Below are 18,293 nucleotides of genomic sequence, written 5' to 3'. Positions count from 1 at the left end.
TACATGGACCATGATACTTTGTGCCGCTGACCCAGTAAGAACGAACACATGACAATAAAATGACTGGCCAAGCCTATTTGTCACTGCTGTTATTTTGTCAAAAAAACACAGTATTGTGCATTCTTTTTCAATATCATGAGCTTTTTTTTCCAATATTGTGAGCTATTTTTATATGGCCAACCTCGTGATAATTATCGTATCGTAAGGTTGATATTGTGATAATATCGTATTTTGACGTTTGGATATCATTAGATCCCCACACCTTAGTTATGGTCTCATAATTATCATAATTATGAGATTAATTGGCAAGACTTAGTTTATCTGTATATTTGTCATACACTATGTAGGCAAAAATATTGGGACACTACACCTACAGGAATGGAAAATGTAACTGACCTTGAAAGACAAAAGTGGCCACTCATCGTGAGGCTTCACGGGGCATTGTTCCTAAATGTAATCGACATTCTTTGTTTTTGTGAGTTCATTAGAAATCCCTTCCTCCGCATGTCTGGCAGTAGCCCACGATGCAAGTACCAGCCCTGTTTGCTGCACAAAGGCGGCTATTCATTCTACTGTCTTCATCATCACCACTTGCTTTTTCACAATGTGTAATCCCCTCATGAAAGTATTCCATTCAGCCTGAAGGAGTAGTGTTCATGTGTCAGTTGGGCATGAAATGGATTCGTCACAGTTCTAGTGTTTCTTACCTGAATAAATACATACAGCTCCTGTTCCTTTTTCACCTCTGCTTAATAATATATAGCACAGGTAAATAGCTCATGGTTTTGCAATGTACCCTAATAAACCAGACGAATGAAACAGATTCATGCAAGAAAGATAGAAGAATGGCTTTCGTGATACGTCACCTGTAGTAGTACTACTACTACTACTAATAATAGTAATAATAATAATAATAATAATAATAATAATAATGCATCAGTTTGAGCACTTTGGTCATCCTATTTAGGTTCTTTTAGTTTGGAGTAGGGCTGCCAAGATTTTCCCCCTAAAATATGAGACAGCGCAAGTAAAGTTTTCCACTTGTGCAAATGCGACCAGTAAATCTACAGATTTTTTTTTTCATTTTATGTATTTATTTTTTGACAAATGGAACAACAAGGGGTCCGCTGATAGTGTAGTGGTACACACGCCTGAGTTGTGTGCGGGCAGCGTGGGATCGATTCCCGCTCAGTGACAGTGTCTATGTGTGCCCTGCGACTGGCTGGCGACCAGTTCGGGGTGTAGTCTGCCTTCGCCCATTGACGGCTGGGATAGGCTCCAGTAACTCCCCGCGACCCTATATAGGATAAGCGGTTTGGAAGATGACATGACATGACATGGAACAACAAGGGCAGCAATGCAAACTGACGCTTCATCACCAGATTATTATGTTCAATCAATAATATGCGAACAACAACTAGATTCCTTCATCATAGATGATTTAGGACAACGTACACCAACTCCAAGACATTTTACAGCACTAATCATTACTGTCATAACACACACAGAATATGCCATATGACTAGTTATGTTGAAGTGTACCTAATGGTGAGTGATATTTTTTTTCGGTTTCTATGCTGTCCATTTGAATGTTTCTTCACGCAGTCAGTGGCACGAAATGTTTTGGGACTATTGCCTTTAAGTAAAAAAAATAAAATAAATAAAATCTTTGTTGTGCTTGTGCATTGTTAGAATGTCAGCAAAGAGTAAATATTTTACTAGATTTTTAATTGTTTTAGTTTTTAAGCGTTATTAATAATATGTACAAATGCAATGTCTTGATTTTAGTGAGGTTCGTGCAGTCATAGCCATGAATGCAACTGTAGCGTATAAAAACGCAAAATATGAAATAATCACTAAAACTTAAAGTATTATGAATATATGGAGCCACTACCCAATAAGGTTTAAATGTCAGACCCTGTATAACTCTAAAAAGGAACAATAGCCAAGATGATGATCAAAGCCTACTTTCTCCCCGATAAACCTCGTGTGCCAGAGGAGAGAAATGCTTGACTGGTCGCCAATCAGTCAGAGAGCACATATACTTTGTACGACGAGAGACTGACAACCATTTACTCTCCCATTTACACTGCTCCAGTTAGGGGCTACTGAGCTCCAAGTAAAACATGGTAGTCACTGGAGCCTTGCTATAAAATACCTTAAACTTAAAATGGAACATCAACAGACACAGTTCGTTTCAAGTTAATGGCTTATGGCTACTCAACTGAGCTTTAGTGAGGTAAGCTTGTCCAACATGTTGACAGTTATTGTTACGACGCATGGTGACTAGTTTGACCTTGAGTTTTTTACAGCGTTAAGACTGATTAACCCATCTGCCTTACAGTTCTGAGGTTGTCGGTTCAAACCCGGGCTCTTCCCTTCCTGTGTGGAGTTAGTGGAGTTTCCCCCTTGCCTTTGTGGGTTTTTTCCTCCCACATTCCAAAAACATGCATTGTAGGCTCATTGATGACTCTAAATTGTCCTTTAGGTGTGAATGTTTTTGGTGTACTGTATGTGCCCTGTGATTGGCTGGCAACCAGTTCAGGGTGTACTCCACCTCTCGTCTAAAATCAGCTGGGATAAGCTCCAGCACAGCTGAGACCCCAATGAGGATAAGCGAGCGGTACAGAGAAAGGATGGTCGGATGGATGTGGGACACACACATGCACGTAAAGGCTTTTACTGTTACTGTCTCTGTATTCTCTTGAGTTAAATGTGAGTCCAAGTCAAAGAACCAAAGGAGGCTGCTTGAAATGAGAAGTAGGCTTAATTCCAGGCACATTGAAATACTCTATTGAGACCTACAGGAAACAAGTTCTCTCACTTGATGTCTCTAGTACTGAAATAGAGATTCCATCATGACCTTCTTTATGTACTGTACATTTAGATCTCCAAATGTCATGTGATGCTGTTTTCGTGCAGCTCTTTCTACCACAACGGAACCATGAAACAAGTTGTAGCGCCGATAACCCTGCTGAGGCACTGAAACTATTTGTAAATTAAATAATTGTCCACCACCATCTAATTGTGAAGAACAGCAGAAGAGCTTGAAGAGGAAACATATTGGATACAATGCAAGCAGATAAGCAAGAAAAGGTGGGCTAATAATAGCTTTAAATAACACTGGAAGTGATAACAGTGGCAAAAACAAACAGAAAGTAGCTCACACTATGTGTGAAAAATTATTGAGGCCTTTATACCTTAATGTGAAACAAATAGAAGAAGAGATGGTGTTTGTTCCTCGTTTGCAACTATAAATGAGTTCCCCCAATTCTAGAAAGTCTTGACAAGATGTTGACGTGTGTCTGTTGGAATCTTGTGCATTTATACAAAGGAATATTTGTTAGATCAGAAGTTTGACATGAGAGAGAGCCTGGCTCACAGTTTCTGTTGTAGTTCATCTCAAAGATGTTTCATGGGGTTGAGGTCAGGGTTGTGTCATTCTTCCAAACCAACGTTCATGTCGGCATCCTCTTATGGATATTGTTTTGCGCACTGGGGCACAATCATGCTGGAGCAGAAAATGACCTTCCACAAACTGTTCCCACAAAGTTGTCGAGGCATAAAATTATCTTGTGTGTCTGTGTACTTGTCCGTGTTGCAAAGACATCTAAAACATTGATGTCTAAAAAAGCATTGCCAGCATGATAGGTGGCTGTAGCATGGACTTTTTTTCCCCCCATATACCTCCAAAATGCCACCTTTTATTTGGATTGACTGCTCTCAATTCTTTTCCCAAACATCAAAGTTATACTTTCTCCCGTGTCATCTTTGAGGCTGGAATATTTATTTTGGACATTTCAGATTTGATGACTCACTGTTTTGTTAGCCGCAGTGTGTTCATATTCTGCCCGTGTTAATGTTTGTGGCTGTGCATCTTTCCCCCTGCATGTGTGTGTGCGAACGTGCAAGTGTGAGTGTCGTCGTATGGGCAGATGGTAGCAGGTTTGAAAGCGAACTTGTCATTCGTAATCTTGGCCTTTCTTTCAGCGTTTATAGGAGGGGAGGGTATTCAAACCAGAGTATTGATGTTCTGTTCATCATGTTTCTTTTCCATTCTAACCTCCCAATGTTGCCTGGTGGTAGTTCTATCAGGCTTTCTGGCTTCAATGTTGTATGTCTGCGTCACTCTATTATTATGCGTCAATAAAAGTCATGTACTGTTCCAATCCAGGGTTGGCGCTGGGTCATGAAATCTTTTAGCCAATGTGGCAGTATAAAAATCTTGTAGCCACATTCGAACGTAGTTAGCCCAGACGTTGCATGTTTATGTGGCGGCGGTGCCGGCTGTTTCGCCGCCATCTTGCTACGTGCACCTCTCATACATGCACACGGCAGAGAAATTGAAGCCCAAATAATACAAAACGCATAATACTTTAGGGAAGATGGATTTTTTTGGGGTTGTGGGCATAGCTTGATGGCTCATTCATTCATTTGAGTACATTTAGAGGAAGTGTAGGTAATTGTTAAATTAGCACGTTTGTTTTCCTCCATTCAAGCAATTTGTTATGGTTGAATTGGGCTTAATTTTGCAGTGGCTTACAATAATAAATATGTGTATTTTAGGAATTAAACCTCTACCTGTTTTTAAGAACACTTAGGCCCACTATGTTATTGTGTAATGATGTTGGTCCTATGGTGATACTTGTAGAGTGACACAGAACTGCAGGTTGTTGTTTAATGAAAGTAAGATCAATTCTCATTATCTCTATGGAAAGTGTCCAAATTAGAACATTTTCAAAGATCCCCCCCGGTTCACTCCCATTACCGATATTTCACCAATTAACCCCAACCCTAATATTTTAGATAATGGGAATTATTTGATGTAATGCTATATTTTCTGAAATGTAACAATATATGAAGACTTAACAGTAAATTAACAGGACTGTTAATTCACTATCAATAGACATCAAATCACCAAAGAGCTTCATTGCCTGGCTGGCAGAGTAGTTTGGTGTGGTCAGGCAAGTCCAGATGGGTTATTCATGAAAAACTGTCGTTCAGCTCAGACAGTGCTGATAAATTGAAGCACTATGAACACATTTAAATGTGTCTGATTGCTGCTACCAGACTGTGCGTTGCCCGCAGCAATGAATACAGGACTCATTAGAATGTCTGTCATGCCACCATGCTGTCTGCAGCATTTGAGCCAATGCACAGTGTGGCTAGTCACATTTCAGTATCTGTGGGTGCTTCTAGGGATTACAAAGTTAAATACCACCAAGCTTTCTTCTGAACGCACAGTAGCGGTATTTGTAAATGACCTTCACGGTGGAAGAGCAGCATGGAAGCAGATAAAGTTGTCAAAGTATGTTGTAAGTAATTATTTTAATAGCAATGCTCTAGTCTTTTGACTGCATGTCCAATTTCACCTCCAAGGTTTTTTTTCCTAATTCTCTTGACATTGTGGTAAGGGCAGTCTACATGGGCAGGGTACGTACATCTGACTGCAATATTAATCAGAATGCTTTGTTTCAACTAGTGGGCTTGCATAGAACATATTCTTGAAAACAAATATGTTTGGGTTGACTTCCCCTAGAAGCATTATTTTTTTTATGCCTCTTATTTAGATCTACAATTTGTACAAAAATATGTCGGCTATTGTCCCTCTTCTGTTTACGTTTTTAAAACCCGTTTGAAGACACATTTCTATTCTTCTGCTTTTGATTCGACGTGAGACTGACAGTTTTCTGCTGTTTTCCGGTGCCTATGGAATATAGTATTTTGTGTTAATTCATTGCTTTCACATATTATTGCTATTTTGTTGTTGTTGTTGTATGTAAAGCACTTTGTTACAGGTGTAGCTGTTGTGAAATGCGCTATATAAATAAAGTTGTATTGTATTGTATTGTACATTTGATACTTTTATAAGGCAGCACAACTGGGTGCATTTCTCATTTGGTACAGGTTTATTTAATGTCACTTATAAAGTGAGAAAAGGTAAGCAGTCAAAGTGTGTTGTACTTTTTTTTAAATTAGAATAACTGAAGATATATTGTAGTATATTATCTAGTATGTAGTGATATAAAATGGCCTATATCGTGATAGAGGACTTTTTTTCTACATTGGAGAGCCCTAGATAAGATATAGATGTGCCATGTGCTAAAACTTTAGAATGAGTCTTATACTATCATACTGCAAATTACATCATATTAATAACTTCTGTGGTCGGCTTGAAACAAAATACGGGTAACCTATAGAAATGTATTGTCGTTTAGTGAATGTAGCGCCAAATGCATTCTGTCAATCTCATATTGTGACATGAGTGGGCCTGCTATTTAAATGTGCCCAGTCGAAAGCGGGTTGCCAAATTTTTAAGACTCATCCACTGTGTCATTGTAAAAAAGTGACCTTCTCTCTGTGTTTGTCACCCATTTCTGCTTTTCTCGCCCACACAGATAAGTTGTTTGGAAAGAGGCTGCTGCAGGCTGGCAGACACGTCATGTCTCATAAGTCTTGGATGAAGACGGTGCCCACCGAGAACTGTGATGTCCTCATGACATTTGCAGGTCAAACAATCAAACACACATTTTTCCGAAACATACAATTGAGTGCATTTTTATTAGAATATATCATACTGTACGTTAGCGATACCCTGCTGTGTAACGTAACCTGAATGGCTATGAATCAAATCTTGACCAGTTTTCAACCATAATGTGATTCACATACATGTCTTGCAGTCACACTTATCATCAGCCTTTCATGAGCAGTTTCCCAAAAACACATAATAATGATACACCTGAAAAGTGTAATAGATTTCAACACAACTTTATGTATGGTAAATGTCACAATTCTAATTTATTTGATCCTTAAGGTGAGGATAGAAGACAATACCTCCTCTCAAATGAATTAAGTAGAAAACTTTACCAAAAAATAACACTATGTTTGAACTGGACTATTTTCTCGCAACATAACTGTGCCATGGCCCGTAAGAGATCTTTTTGCAATGCCTAACACCTCATAGCAGCAGGGGGACTACAAAATGACAGGCCGCAGGCTTAACATGTACAGTTCAGCCCCAAATGATTCATACCCTGACCAAATTTGAAGTTAAAGCAATTAAAAAAACGCATTTGTTTAATGGTATGGTCTGGCTGAAAATAACACATTAAAGTTGTACTTGGTTTTGATACAGTTCCAGTTTCACAGTGCAAATGATTCACATCGCAGATCTTATCAGTCAATTTGAAAGAAACACAACCTTTGTTCTATTTCAAACAAGCTTGGTAACAATCTCAATTTGAGCATTTTATTTGCAACTATGATTTTAGAATATTGGATATGCTAGCTATGAGAAAGCGTATGAATAATTTTAGACAAGCAACTTGTTGTCGGAATGTAAGTGATGATAAAAAGAACAAATGTATTTATTAACATCTTACAATACAGCATAGTACTGTCTTTTTCACAGAGTCGCCATGTCATTTCCAACTAAAAGAGCTCAACGAATAAAAATTCCCTTATTTGACATCAGTTTTTTTCCTGTGGACCCCTAAAATCTTTGTTTGAAATTGCTAATTACAGTGAGTATCATTTTGAGCGTAATGCTTCTAAATGATTGCGTGAACAGGCTACTCCTTTATCCATGAAAGACATTTCAATAATAAAATGTGATGTAATGGAAATGACTGTAGGGCTTTGAGCATTTGATGATGAAAATAGCAGACAATTAGAGGGTGAAGACGATGACCAGAGGAGGACTAGAGAATAATCAAAGATGCACTGTTCGTGATATTAAAGGTTAAAGATGGTAAATTGTCAAATAATAGTACTTGAGAGCATTTATAAAACATTTTGGAAATTTGGCAACTCTGAATGAAAGTTAGAGGAACATGTGACCACTTCCTTGCGTGTCTTGCCTTAGATAGAGCATCGCCAAAAAATGTTTCATACCAGCCAAATGCACTTGAGGAAGCGGAGCAGAGTGGTTTGCTTGTACGTCACTTAACCCCCAGCTGCTACTCCAGCACACAGACTGTCGCAGTACTCAGCAGCACGAAGGTGTGTGCAAGGGGTTAGTTGAAAATGTATGTTTATCCTTCATCTCCATCACAGATACTACAGATGACCACACGTTGCTATGGCTACTGAACCACATCCGGCTGGGAATTCCAGAGCTCATCATCCAAATCCGTCATCATAAGCATACGCGCGTCTACGCGTTCTTCGTCACCGCCACCTATGAAAAGTAAGAATGCAGAGACTCCCACTGCTTCTTTCCTTAACCTTTGTTGGACAAGGTACCATACTGGTCTCCTTAACTCATTCATTGCCAGACATTTTCAGACCCTCTTTTCCCCTAACGTTTGAAAACATTTGAAAAAAATATAAATACGTTCCTGGGATTGAATGGCTGGACTGTGAAAAGACAAGTAAATTCGTCAATGGCAGTGAATGAGTTCAGTGGAGGTTCAAAATCAGGCACAACAATATGATTCCTCAGAGCCATTCCATCCATCCATCAGTTTTTGAATCTCCGCTCTGTCTTGTTATGGAGTTTGCATGTCTCCTCGTGCTTGCATGAGATTTCTTCAGGTAGTCCGGCTTTCTCACACATTCCAAAAACTTGTATGTTTGGTTTAATGAAGACTTTAAATTGTCCATAGGTGTGAATGTGGTTGTGAATGGTTGTTTGCCCTGACGTTGACTGGCGACCAGGCCAGGGCGGTCTCGTCTGATTTCAGCTGGGATAGGCTCCAGATCAAGCGTTTTTATTGGTTCAGTTGTTTTTTTGCCCTAGAAACCTATTGAAACCAACCCGGGATTTGTTTTAATGTTAAAGTCAGAAATATTGCAGTTTTTGGGGGTTGTTGTAAATTACGACCATCATTTATCATGCTGTTAAATTTAGCTACAGCTCTTGTAAGCACAGTCCCTACATAGCAAATCATCATGGCCGCTGCTGTGATGTCTCAGCACTCCACAGCTCTCCTGATGACTTGCTTGGCTGCAGGTTAGTTCAAGTTTCACTCCATCGGCACCCAGGTAGAACTCACAGTTCCTTTAAAAGTGGTCACCAAATGAGCACACAAATGTTTTACTGTCAGTGTCGACTTCAGCGCGCATAGAAAATACAACCCAAAAGGTCTTAGCGGCGTGCACTGTTCCATGTAGTCATCTCTGCTGACTCTTCGGTGCAAATGGAATAAGAAGTGGTAAAAAGGAATGAAGAGATGTAGAAGTTTTCCAGTTGTGTGACAGAGGTTAAGATGAATATAATGGAAACGGAAGATGACATGTGAGGTACCGTAATGCAGTAGGAGGCTAGAGGGACCACTTTCTGAAAGTGTACCGACAGGCTTCAGATGAAATGCTCAAGGAGAATGATTCTTGTGTGACGCATGCTGGTATAGCTCTCTCTCTCTCTCTTTCTCTCTCTCTCTCTCTCTCTTTCTCTCCCCCCCCCCCCCCCCCCCGTCTCCCACTTGCACACACACATTCACCAGAACAATGTGAACACAAACGAACCTGCTGCCATTGAGATTGACCTACATTCTGAGAATGTAACCCAGAAATGATTTTGTCCTTTCAAATTCACCTTGAGCGTTCACCTTTTCTTGTGTAGCATTTTCATTTCAGTGTTCATATACACAGTGCCAACATGTGTGTCTTAGTGGAATCAGTTTCAGGGGGCACAAGTGTAAATGTTGTCATACAGGGGTAAATTTGCGTTATTTCTATAACTCATTTTTTTTATTTCTTCAAATGAGTTGTCCTGCAAATGTTTTGGGAATATTACAAAATGACTGTAGGTTGACATACAGTGAGCTCCTCAAAATGTTGAAGGAGATTAAAGGAATGACAAAGACTTGAGAATGAAAAAAAAACGGTCCAAAAATCCAAAAGCAACGGCTCAACTTGTAAAAGGAACAACAGTTTGGATGGCCATCAAACAAGGGTTTCAACAAGGATTTGTCATGTCACCAGACCTAACTTGTACAGTGACATCATGATCCTGAGAAAACTTGAGTAAAAAGCCTGAAGGGTTTAAGGTAAACAGCAAAATCATCAACAGTCTTTGCTATGCGGATGACACCGTCCTACTTGCAAATTCCGCTGATGCCCTGCAGTGACTTTTCGACATGGCGTTATCATCAAGTGAAAGACTTGGCCTAAGTGTCAATGCAAAAAAGACCATATGGATGAGTATTCATCAGACGATGAGTTAAGCACTTTTTTTCATAGTTTGGCTGGTCCTGCAACTTATATTCCGATGTGACTTGTACACATTAAAATTAGAGTTTGGAATGCCACCCAAAATCCCTGTTTCCTAATCATGTTGACTTCCCTGTGTGATGAATCTCTTGTTTAGCATGTGAATGCATCAAGCAGTAGCCTACAGATGGAAACTGTTCAAGCATGAGCTGCTGATTGCTTAAAACGCAGGCTGCATTCGGAGATTCATGGGAGAGGAGTGCACTCTATCCTCCCAGCAAACACACACACACAAACACACTTTTAGAGTGGTTTTAGGGCTTTAGTGTGAATTTGCGAACGCACGCCACATTGACAACAGCAAACAAGCTCTAGTTGGACAGAACTTCAGCTTCTAACTACGCAAAAGTTTCTATTTTTGTTTTAAAATGGCTTATCTCAACGAGAATTTTGTGTTATTTGTGGCCAAATGTAGAATTCTGGTCGGTTATTGCGCCTGAAGTTGATTGCTGAAATTTGCATCAAGTGACATGTGAAGGCTCACAGAAAAGATTTCCAATGGCCGTTATATAATCACCTTCCTCGTCATATGTACGATCAGTGTCACCACCATCGGCATCGTCCTGACAGTAGCTGCTGATAGCCAGCCTCAAGCAGATTCGCAGCAACAACAATCCGCCCATTCGCTCCATTTGGCGCGTATAAAACAAGTCAACTTTTTTGCACACTATGCTAATGCTAACAATATTGCTGTCTTGGTAAAGTTCAAGAACTGTAAACACATTTTTTTAAAAAGCCGCCAAGTGAACGGGACGCTGTGTGGCTGTGTGTGACGTAGTATGCCCGATGCTGATTGGCTGCAGCGAGGTGAAATGGCAAAAAAAGTTGACTTGTTTTATACGTGCCGAATGGAGCGAATGGGCGGATTTTCGGTGCTTCGCTCCGCTTCCCACCGCTTCCCACCGCTCCAAACGCATCATTCGCCCCGCCCCGCATGCAACCGCGCCGCGCGAACTACATTGACTCCAATTCGAATGGGCCGCCAGAAACGCTCCCAACGCAGTTGGTGTGAACGCAGCAATACAAGAGTGAGGACTGATGACAGGCTGGCGATCTACCCACAATGCCGGTCGATCGCGATCGACGTAATGGGCACCCTTGCTCTAGAGTGACTTATAGTCCGAAACATATGGCATATCAAAATCAATGTCAGGTTGAACCATCTTTTAATCTTAAACAATGAGATCAGGTCATTGAACAGGAATCATCATCACTACCTTGAAATTGCAGATAAAACAACACGATACCATTTTGTTTTTTTGGGGGGGGGCGCTGATACGATACCGATTATTAGTATTCAATGATACATGTAACCGATATTTGCAGACGATATTTGTTTGCAGTATAAAGACGAAATTAAATATTCACGTCAACATTTTGACTAATGTAAACCCCAAAACCTAACTTCGTTTAAGTGCCTTTAAAGACGAAGTCAACCCAAACACATTTTTTTCACGAATATGTTCTATGCAAGCCCACTAGTTGAAAGAAGGCATTCAGATATATATTGTGTTTGTGGAATGAGACTTAATCCACCTGTTTTTAGCCATCTCTGCGGGCGGTCATTTTGTCACATCTGTCGACTGACAATGACATCACAGTTTCTCAGGGCTTAGGTAATGACCAATCACAGCTCACCTGTTTCCTGAAGCTGAGTCATGATTGGTTTTTCCTTTTTTGAAAAACACATACAGTAACATTTCTTTTTTCATGAGGCCGAAATGGATTAATGGCATTTCAATTAATTTGATTACGAAAATTGAAAAATCTGAGCACAATGAGTTTGGTCAAGGTACCACTGGTATTATACAACTTTTAGGCTTCAATGTCTTTTTTTTCATGTTCAGTCTCATTTCAACAAAAATATATTCAGACAGTGGCAGCAAATGAAAAAGAAGCACGCGCTTTCGAGTCCTCCAGTTATGGCTTTTCACCATGAATGATTCCTTTCCTGAGAACCTGGACTGCGATGGCGCTGCCCCCAAAGCTGTGCCATACGCGCTTACAGTGCTCTGTTTTTTTTTTTAACTGTAATCCATTATGGTGTTGTACATGCTTCACTGTATTTTTTCCGCAAGAGCCTGGAGGTGCATGATGAATGGTTGTTGCAGGGCCATCAGGCTTTACTCCGATGGTGTGTTCATGTGTATAAAGAAACATAAATGTGACTATGAGAGGTGAGATGATAACACGCAGGGAACAGAGAACGTGTGGCTGATTTCAGCCTTTGGGAAGGACAGAGGGAGAGAAGGGAAGGATGATAGGATAAAAGGGGAGGAAGGAGATATAAAAAGGATGAAGAGACAGGGAGGATGGGGGTTGGGGTGGTTAGGTTGAAGGGAAATTAGATGAGGAGACAGCAAGATGAGGAGAGCTGGAATGACTTTAAGATAATACATCACTGTTCAGAAGGCGACAGAGAAAGCACAAGCACTGAGTGTGACTGCACTGCACCCATTTATTGCACCCACACATAAAGATAACAAGAAAATAACAATGGAAGTGTATTACAAATGCCAGTCGCTGTGTCTGTAAAAATCTGCATTTAAGTATGCTTGACATCCTCAGACATATGCATTTTTTTACATGAAGTTATTCAACATAGACTTGATTAAAACCAAATCCTGTATTTTCGTCACTGCTTCACTAACATTTTATCAAGTTCAGGTGGCACTACCCTTTTCCACGATGAGAAATGCTTTGACTATCGGTAAATGAAATCAGACGAAAGCTACTTGTGTTTTTTATTCTGGTAACAAACATGTATTGTACCTGTCAGATCTCCACTAATATACCGGTACAGTAATTTGAATGTTTTTGTGGCATTTGGTAGTACTTTGTGATTTAAAAGAAAAAAATGCAGAATGTTTGAATTGAATAGTTATAAAAAATTCTTTCAGCACATTGTTTGACTCTTTAGTGAACAACTCAAAACCAGATACCTGTCAGGACTCTCTGATAGACAGAAATCAGTTCTAACTTTTCAGATTTTAGTCGTTATTGTGATTATTCTGATGGACTGAATACTATTGAAAAATATATTTTTCAATCAAAATCAGCACAGTGACATAGTGGTTAGCATGTCTGGAGTGTAACTCACAGTTTTCAATGTCCTGTGTTTGGGTGGATTTGCACCAGCTCATCAAGCGCCCTCCCACATTCCCAAGAAATGCACGTTAGGAGACTCTAACTTGTCCATAGGTATGAATGTGAGTGTGATAGGTTGTTTGTTTACATGTGACCTGCCATTGGTTTGCCATCAGTTTAGGATGTATCCCACTGCTCAACCAAAGTCAGCAAGTGTAGGCTCCTGGTACCTGGAACCCAAAGAGAGATCTGTAGAAAATAGATGGGAAGATGGGTCTTTCATGGCTGAAAAACGGGGGAAAAAAAACAAACAACTTGAGTGGTGATCATTTGAGTTGTGTTTGTATCTCTTGACCCAAATCGGCTAGGATAGGTTTGGGAAAGGGGTTATATAAAATGGATCAATGAAAAAAGCAAAAGAGTAAGACTCGTAGGTGTGATCCACTCCTTCACTTTTTTGTGACGGACTGAAGACATTGATAAAGAAGTTTGTTTTAAGGCCAGTCTTTGTTTTTCCGCAGCTTGTTGCGAGGTGCTGAAGAGATGGGCCTGAGGAAAGCGGTGAAGCCCGAGTTCGGAGCAGGAACGCGGAGCTTCTCCTGCGAGGAGGATTACATCTATGAGAACATCGAGAGCGAGCTGTGCTTCTTCACCTCGCAGGTCAGTTGGCACACGCCCAAACACGCATGTGTGCACATGCTTCCAACGCATGACTTTGTTCTGTCATCAGGAGAGGCAGAGCATCATTAAATACTGGCTGGATAATCTACGTGCCAAACATGGGGAGGTGCTTCACAATATCAGCTTCCTGGAAGGTCAACCAATCAGTAAGCTACATCATTTGCATTAGTGCAAACAGACGTGTAGGAACAACAGAGTTGGGTTAATGTACGACCGTGACGAATCATTCGTCCTAGTCCCGGAGCTGAGTGCGAGAGGCGTGATCCAGCAGATGTTTCCCCTCCATGAACAGCGCGTCCTGAGTCACCTCATGAAGTCTTGGGTCCAGGCCGTTTGTGAGAAACAGCCCTTAGGTCAGTTCAACGGAACAGAGCATTTTTGCACAATATGAAGAATGAGACTTCGTTTCATTTGCACGCTCTGCATTGTTTATACTGTAGATGATATCTGTGACTACTTTGGCGTGAAGATAGCCATGTATTTTGCCTGGCTGGGTTTTTACACCACTTCTATGCTATATCCTGCTGTGATCGGATTTGTACTGTGGATGCTCACCGAGTCGGATCAGGTGAGGGATGTGGACTTGATGAATTGCCGATACATGATCAGTCAATATCAATGTGTTCAACCAGCTTCAGTAAAAAAAACAACAACAACAATCAATACAGTTTATACAAGAAAGCAAACCAACCAAAAAGGCAGTGAAGTGCCAACACAAAATTCATCATCTCACAGAGTGAAATGAAGTCATGAAAAGAAAACAAAACCCTTTTTTTTTTTTCAAACAAAAACAAACATGTTACAAGCGTAAAAATAGGGTATTTGTTTTATATATATTGCTCCAAAACTCAATACCACATACCATAAATGGAAGTAATATACAGTATAACAATTTGTTGTTTAGGACATACTTAGTTTTACAAAGAATAGCTATAACGTTCAACATTTTGGTTTTAAAGCGGAAGTCAACCCAAACTTTTTTCAAGAATATGTTCCCAGCAGGCCCACTAGTTGAAACAGGGCATTCTGATTAATAGTGCGTATAGTGCCATCTCTGGGGGCGGCCATTTTGTCTTCTGTCGACCAATCACAGCTGACTTGTTTTCTGAATCTTGAGCAGTGATTGGTCGTTGTGAGCAATTGTGATGTCATTTTCATTCAACAGAAGTGACAAAATGGCCGCCTCCAGAGATGGCTGAAAACGAGTGTGAATTAACGCTAATTCCACAAATATTTATCAGAATGCCCTGTTTCAACTAGTGGGCTTCCATAGAACATATTCTTGAAAAAAAAATGTTTGCCTTGGCTTCCCTCTTTAACTATCTATAAGTGGCTTCCAGCAACGCTTGGCATCAATCATTCCAAGAAGGATGGTGAACTATATGAGGTCAATAAAGATGGACTGTGCTCTATTTTGGCGCATTAGACAAGCCGTGACATCTGCTGCGTGGTCTTTGCACTTTTCAACGTGGTGTGGGCCACTTTGTTCCTTGAACGGTGGAAGAGGAGAGGTGCTGAGCTGGCATATCAATGGGGAACTCTCGACACGCCTGCCGAATCCCTGGAGGAACCACGTCCTCAGTTCCGGGTCTGAAATCTTCCAACACGTCAATACTTTTCTCTTCTCCACTTCCCCTTCTCTTTCCCTCTATTTAACGCCTTTCTTTATGCCTGGGCAGGGAGTCAAGCGCTGTAGTCCTGTCACAGGATGTGAGGAGTTCTACTATCCGCCTTGGCGGAGACGTGTGTTCAGGTGGCTGGTCAGCTTGCCCATCTGTCTTCTCTGTCTCTGTTTTGTCTTCCTGGTTATGCTCATCTGCTTTGAGCTACAGGTCAGTCATCCACCTTTACATTTGCTGGGATAAATTAGTGTATTTTTCAGACTACCTGGCACACTTTTTTTCATAGTTTGGCTGTTCCCGTGACTTATACTCATTATACTCACACTTGTATATCGTCGCTGTCCTGTGAAAAACACTTATGACCATTTTTTAAATTTTTCTTATTTTTACGTGAATGGAGTTTCCGCGTTACAGACATCGCATTAACGTCGAATTTTTTTAAAAATTCCAAAATTTGACATATACTTGACGATATATTAGAGCTAGGACTGGCACCCAAAATCCTCGTTACCTAATCGTGTTTACCAGAGGTGGGCAATTTGCATTTTGCCGGTTCGTCATTCGTCAACCACCAGGGCACCCGTTCGTCATCATCAGTCCGTCATTTTTTTTCTAGATGAACTAAACTGTAATTGTCAGTCAGTCAGTCCGTCTTGTTATTTTCACTGCGTTCCCGTCAGTAATTTTTTTTCTTTTACAGAGTGTGGCATATGAACGGTCATTGTGTTCTGCGTTCTGATTCGCTGGTGGAGTATGCGTTCTCAAATGTAATCGAAGATGGCATGTCTCTTTATAAGAATCTTCTCAGAAGAAAAAACTCCACCAACAACTACCCATAACTATTGTTATTCACTGGAAAAAAGTAAAAAGACAGCTTCACCAAAAAAAAAAGAAAAAAGACGCTACAGCGGAGCAGCGCCAGGATGGAGAGTAACGGTTAGAGGACTGTGAAATACACGAGTCACTATTAATTATTGTATTTTTATCTATCGCCACTTAAATTTTGGTGACAGTCAGTCACAGTTTTTTATCTGAAATTCATTCCGAAATCCGAATCCATTGAGGCCAAAGGGCATTTTGGGTGCGAGTCCAAGCTCTTCTGTTCTTGGTCTCAGTTTTTGTAAAACTAATTACCCCCAAAAAGGTGTCTTATAGTCCGGTGCGACTTCTATACAGTATCTTTTTTTCTTCTTCATGATGCATTTTTTTTCGACTAGTGCAACTTATACTGCCGGAGCAACTTATAGTCCAAAAAATACATACCTGTACTTTCCATCGGCACATTTCAATATCAAACGAAAACCTGTTTAAAAGTACACAGTTTTGAGAAGCTCTAACAGGACAGCCAACATTATGACAAGTCAATGTGACTGACAGTAATGTTAGTTACAATAGCAGAGGCAAAATCATTCAAATCTTTTTCAAAGTTGCTGACTGCACACCATAAAAACGGATTATATTAAAAAGACTTAAATTTAATGTTGTATTTTATGGGTCAGGAAAGTCCATCCATCCATTTTCTATAGCATTTGTCTTCACTTGGGTCGCAGCCTTGCAGGTAAACTGGAACCTATCCCAGCTGACTTGGGCGAGAGATATACACCCCGGACCGGCCACCAGCCAATCGCAGGCCACATCGAGACTACCAACTACTGACACTCATATTCATAGGGAAAATTTAGAGTCTTCAATGAACATAACATGCATGTTTTCTGGAATGTGGGAGGAAGCCATTAACCTAAAAGTCCTAAATGAAAATGCATGATTGCTGCGTCTGTACAGGAGTTTGTAATGGGGATCAAGGAAATGCCGCGGCTGGCTCGCTTCATCCCGAAGATAATGCTCGCTATCACTGTGACTGCATGTGATGAGGTGTACAGGAAAATTGCCTGCTGGCTCAATGACATGGGTAAGGGTTTAATTTGTTGGCCCAAGTCCTAAATATATCTTTTAGAAAAAAACAAATATTGATATCCGTGAGAGCTGGTGATGACAATAATACAAATATGAATCATTTGAATTGCACGACAACAGTCATTTCTAAAACGTACTTTTTCCACAGAAAACTATCGACTCCAGAGTGCCTATGAGAAAAATCTCATCATCAAAATGGTTCTTGTGAGTGATCTGGCATTTCTTCTAATCTATCAATCCAACATTACCTACAGCTGGATTTTAGTTTATCACCTCATCTTCTCCCACAGTTTCAGTTCGTAAATTCATATCTCAGCCTTTTTTACATTGGATTCTACCTCAAAGACATGGAGCGGCTTAAAGAGGTAATTAACCGAATCAGTTTGACTCTATAAATCTATGCATGTAGTAAAATATATTATACTTGTTTTGAATGAAACTCTTGCTATGGAAATAAAACAAGCTTAAACAGGAAGTCAACTCACACACCCTTTTTTTTCCAGAATCTGTTCTATGCAGGCCCACTAGTCTAAACACGGCATTCTGATTCATTATTGCGTTTGTGGAATATGAGAAATCACGACCAATCATGGCTAAGCTTCAGAAAACAGGAGAGCCATGATTGGTTGTTATTTGAGCCCGGAGCAACTTTGATGTTATCTTCAGTCAACAGAAGTAACAAAATGGCCACCCCCTGAGATGGCTAAAAGTGGGTGTATTTTGCTGCTTAATTTATATTCCACAAACGCAATATTAACCAGAATGCCGTATTTC

The 18,293-nt window shown here is 40.3% G+C and overlaps 1 protein-coding gene across 5 annotated transcripts in view; it reads left to right on the top strand.

The window, feature by feature from the left end:
- ano8b (anoctamin 8b) overlaps positions 1–18,293 on the top strand; it is a 40,511-nt gene that overhangs the window by 9,922 nt on the left and 12,296 nt on the right. For 4 of the 5 annotated variants that reach the window (XR_015088896.1, XM_086046505.1, XM_086046504.1 and 1 more), the window contains exons 2-12: positions 6,399–6,509; positions 8,056–8,188; positions 13,824–13,962; positions 14,033–14,129; positions 14,220–14,336; positions 14,424–14,551; positions 15,410–15,571; positions 15,663–15,815; positions 17,388–17,514; positions 17,668–17,723; positions 17,810–17,884. Coding sequence is in view for 4 of the 5 variants with exons in the window: in XM_086046505.1 (XP_085902631.1) it covers positions 6,399–6,509; positions 8,056–8,188; positions 13,824–13,962; positions 14,033–14,129; positions 14,220–14,336; positions 14,424–14,551; positions 15,410–15,571; positions 15,663–15,815; positions 17,388–17,514; positions 17,668–17,723; positions 17,810–17,884 (1,298 nt within the window). In the remaining variant the exon portion in view is untranslated. Of the gene's footprint in view, positions 1–5,196; positions 5,309–6,398; positions 6,510–8,055; positions 8,189–13,823; positions 13,963–14,032; positions 14,130–14,219; positions 14,337–14,423; positions 14,552–15,409; positions 15,572–15,662; positions 15,816–17,387; positions 17,515–17,667; positions 17,724–17,809; positions 17,885–18,293 lie in introns of those variants that run through there. The other variant, XM_086046507.1, reaches the window with a different exon arrangement.

The sequence above is a fragment of the Filicampus tigris genome, chromosome 12 (assembly GCF_054856515.1).
Source record: "Filicampus tigris isolate MCC_2025a chromosome 12, RoL_Ftig_1.0, whole genome shotgun sequence".
In the NCBI taxonomy this organism is placed as follows: domain Eukaryota; kingdom Metazoa; phylum Chordata; class Actinopteri; order Syngnathiformes; family Syngnathidae; genus Filicampus; species Filicampus tigris.
Note: the sequence above shows the minus strand (reverse complement) of the source record. Positions and strands in the feature narration are given on the sequence as shown.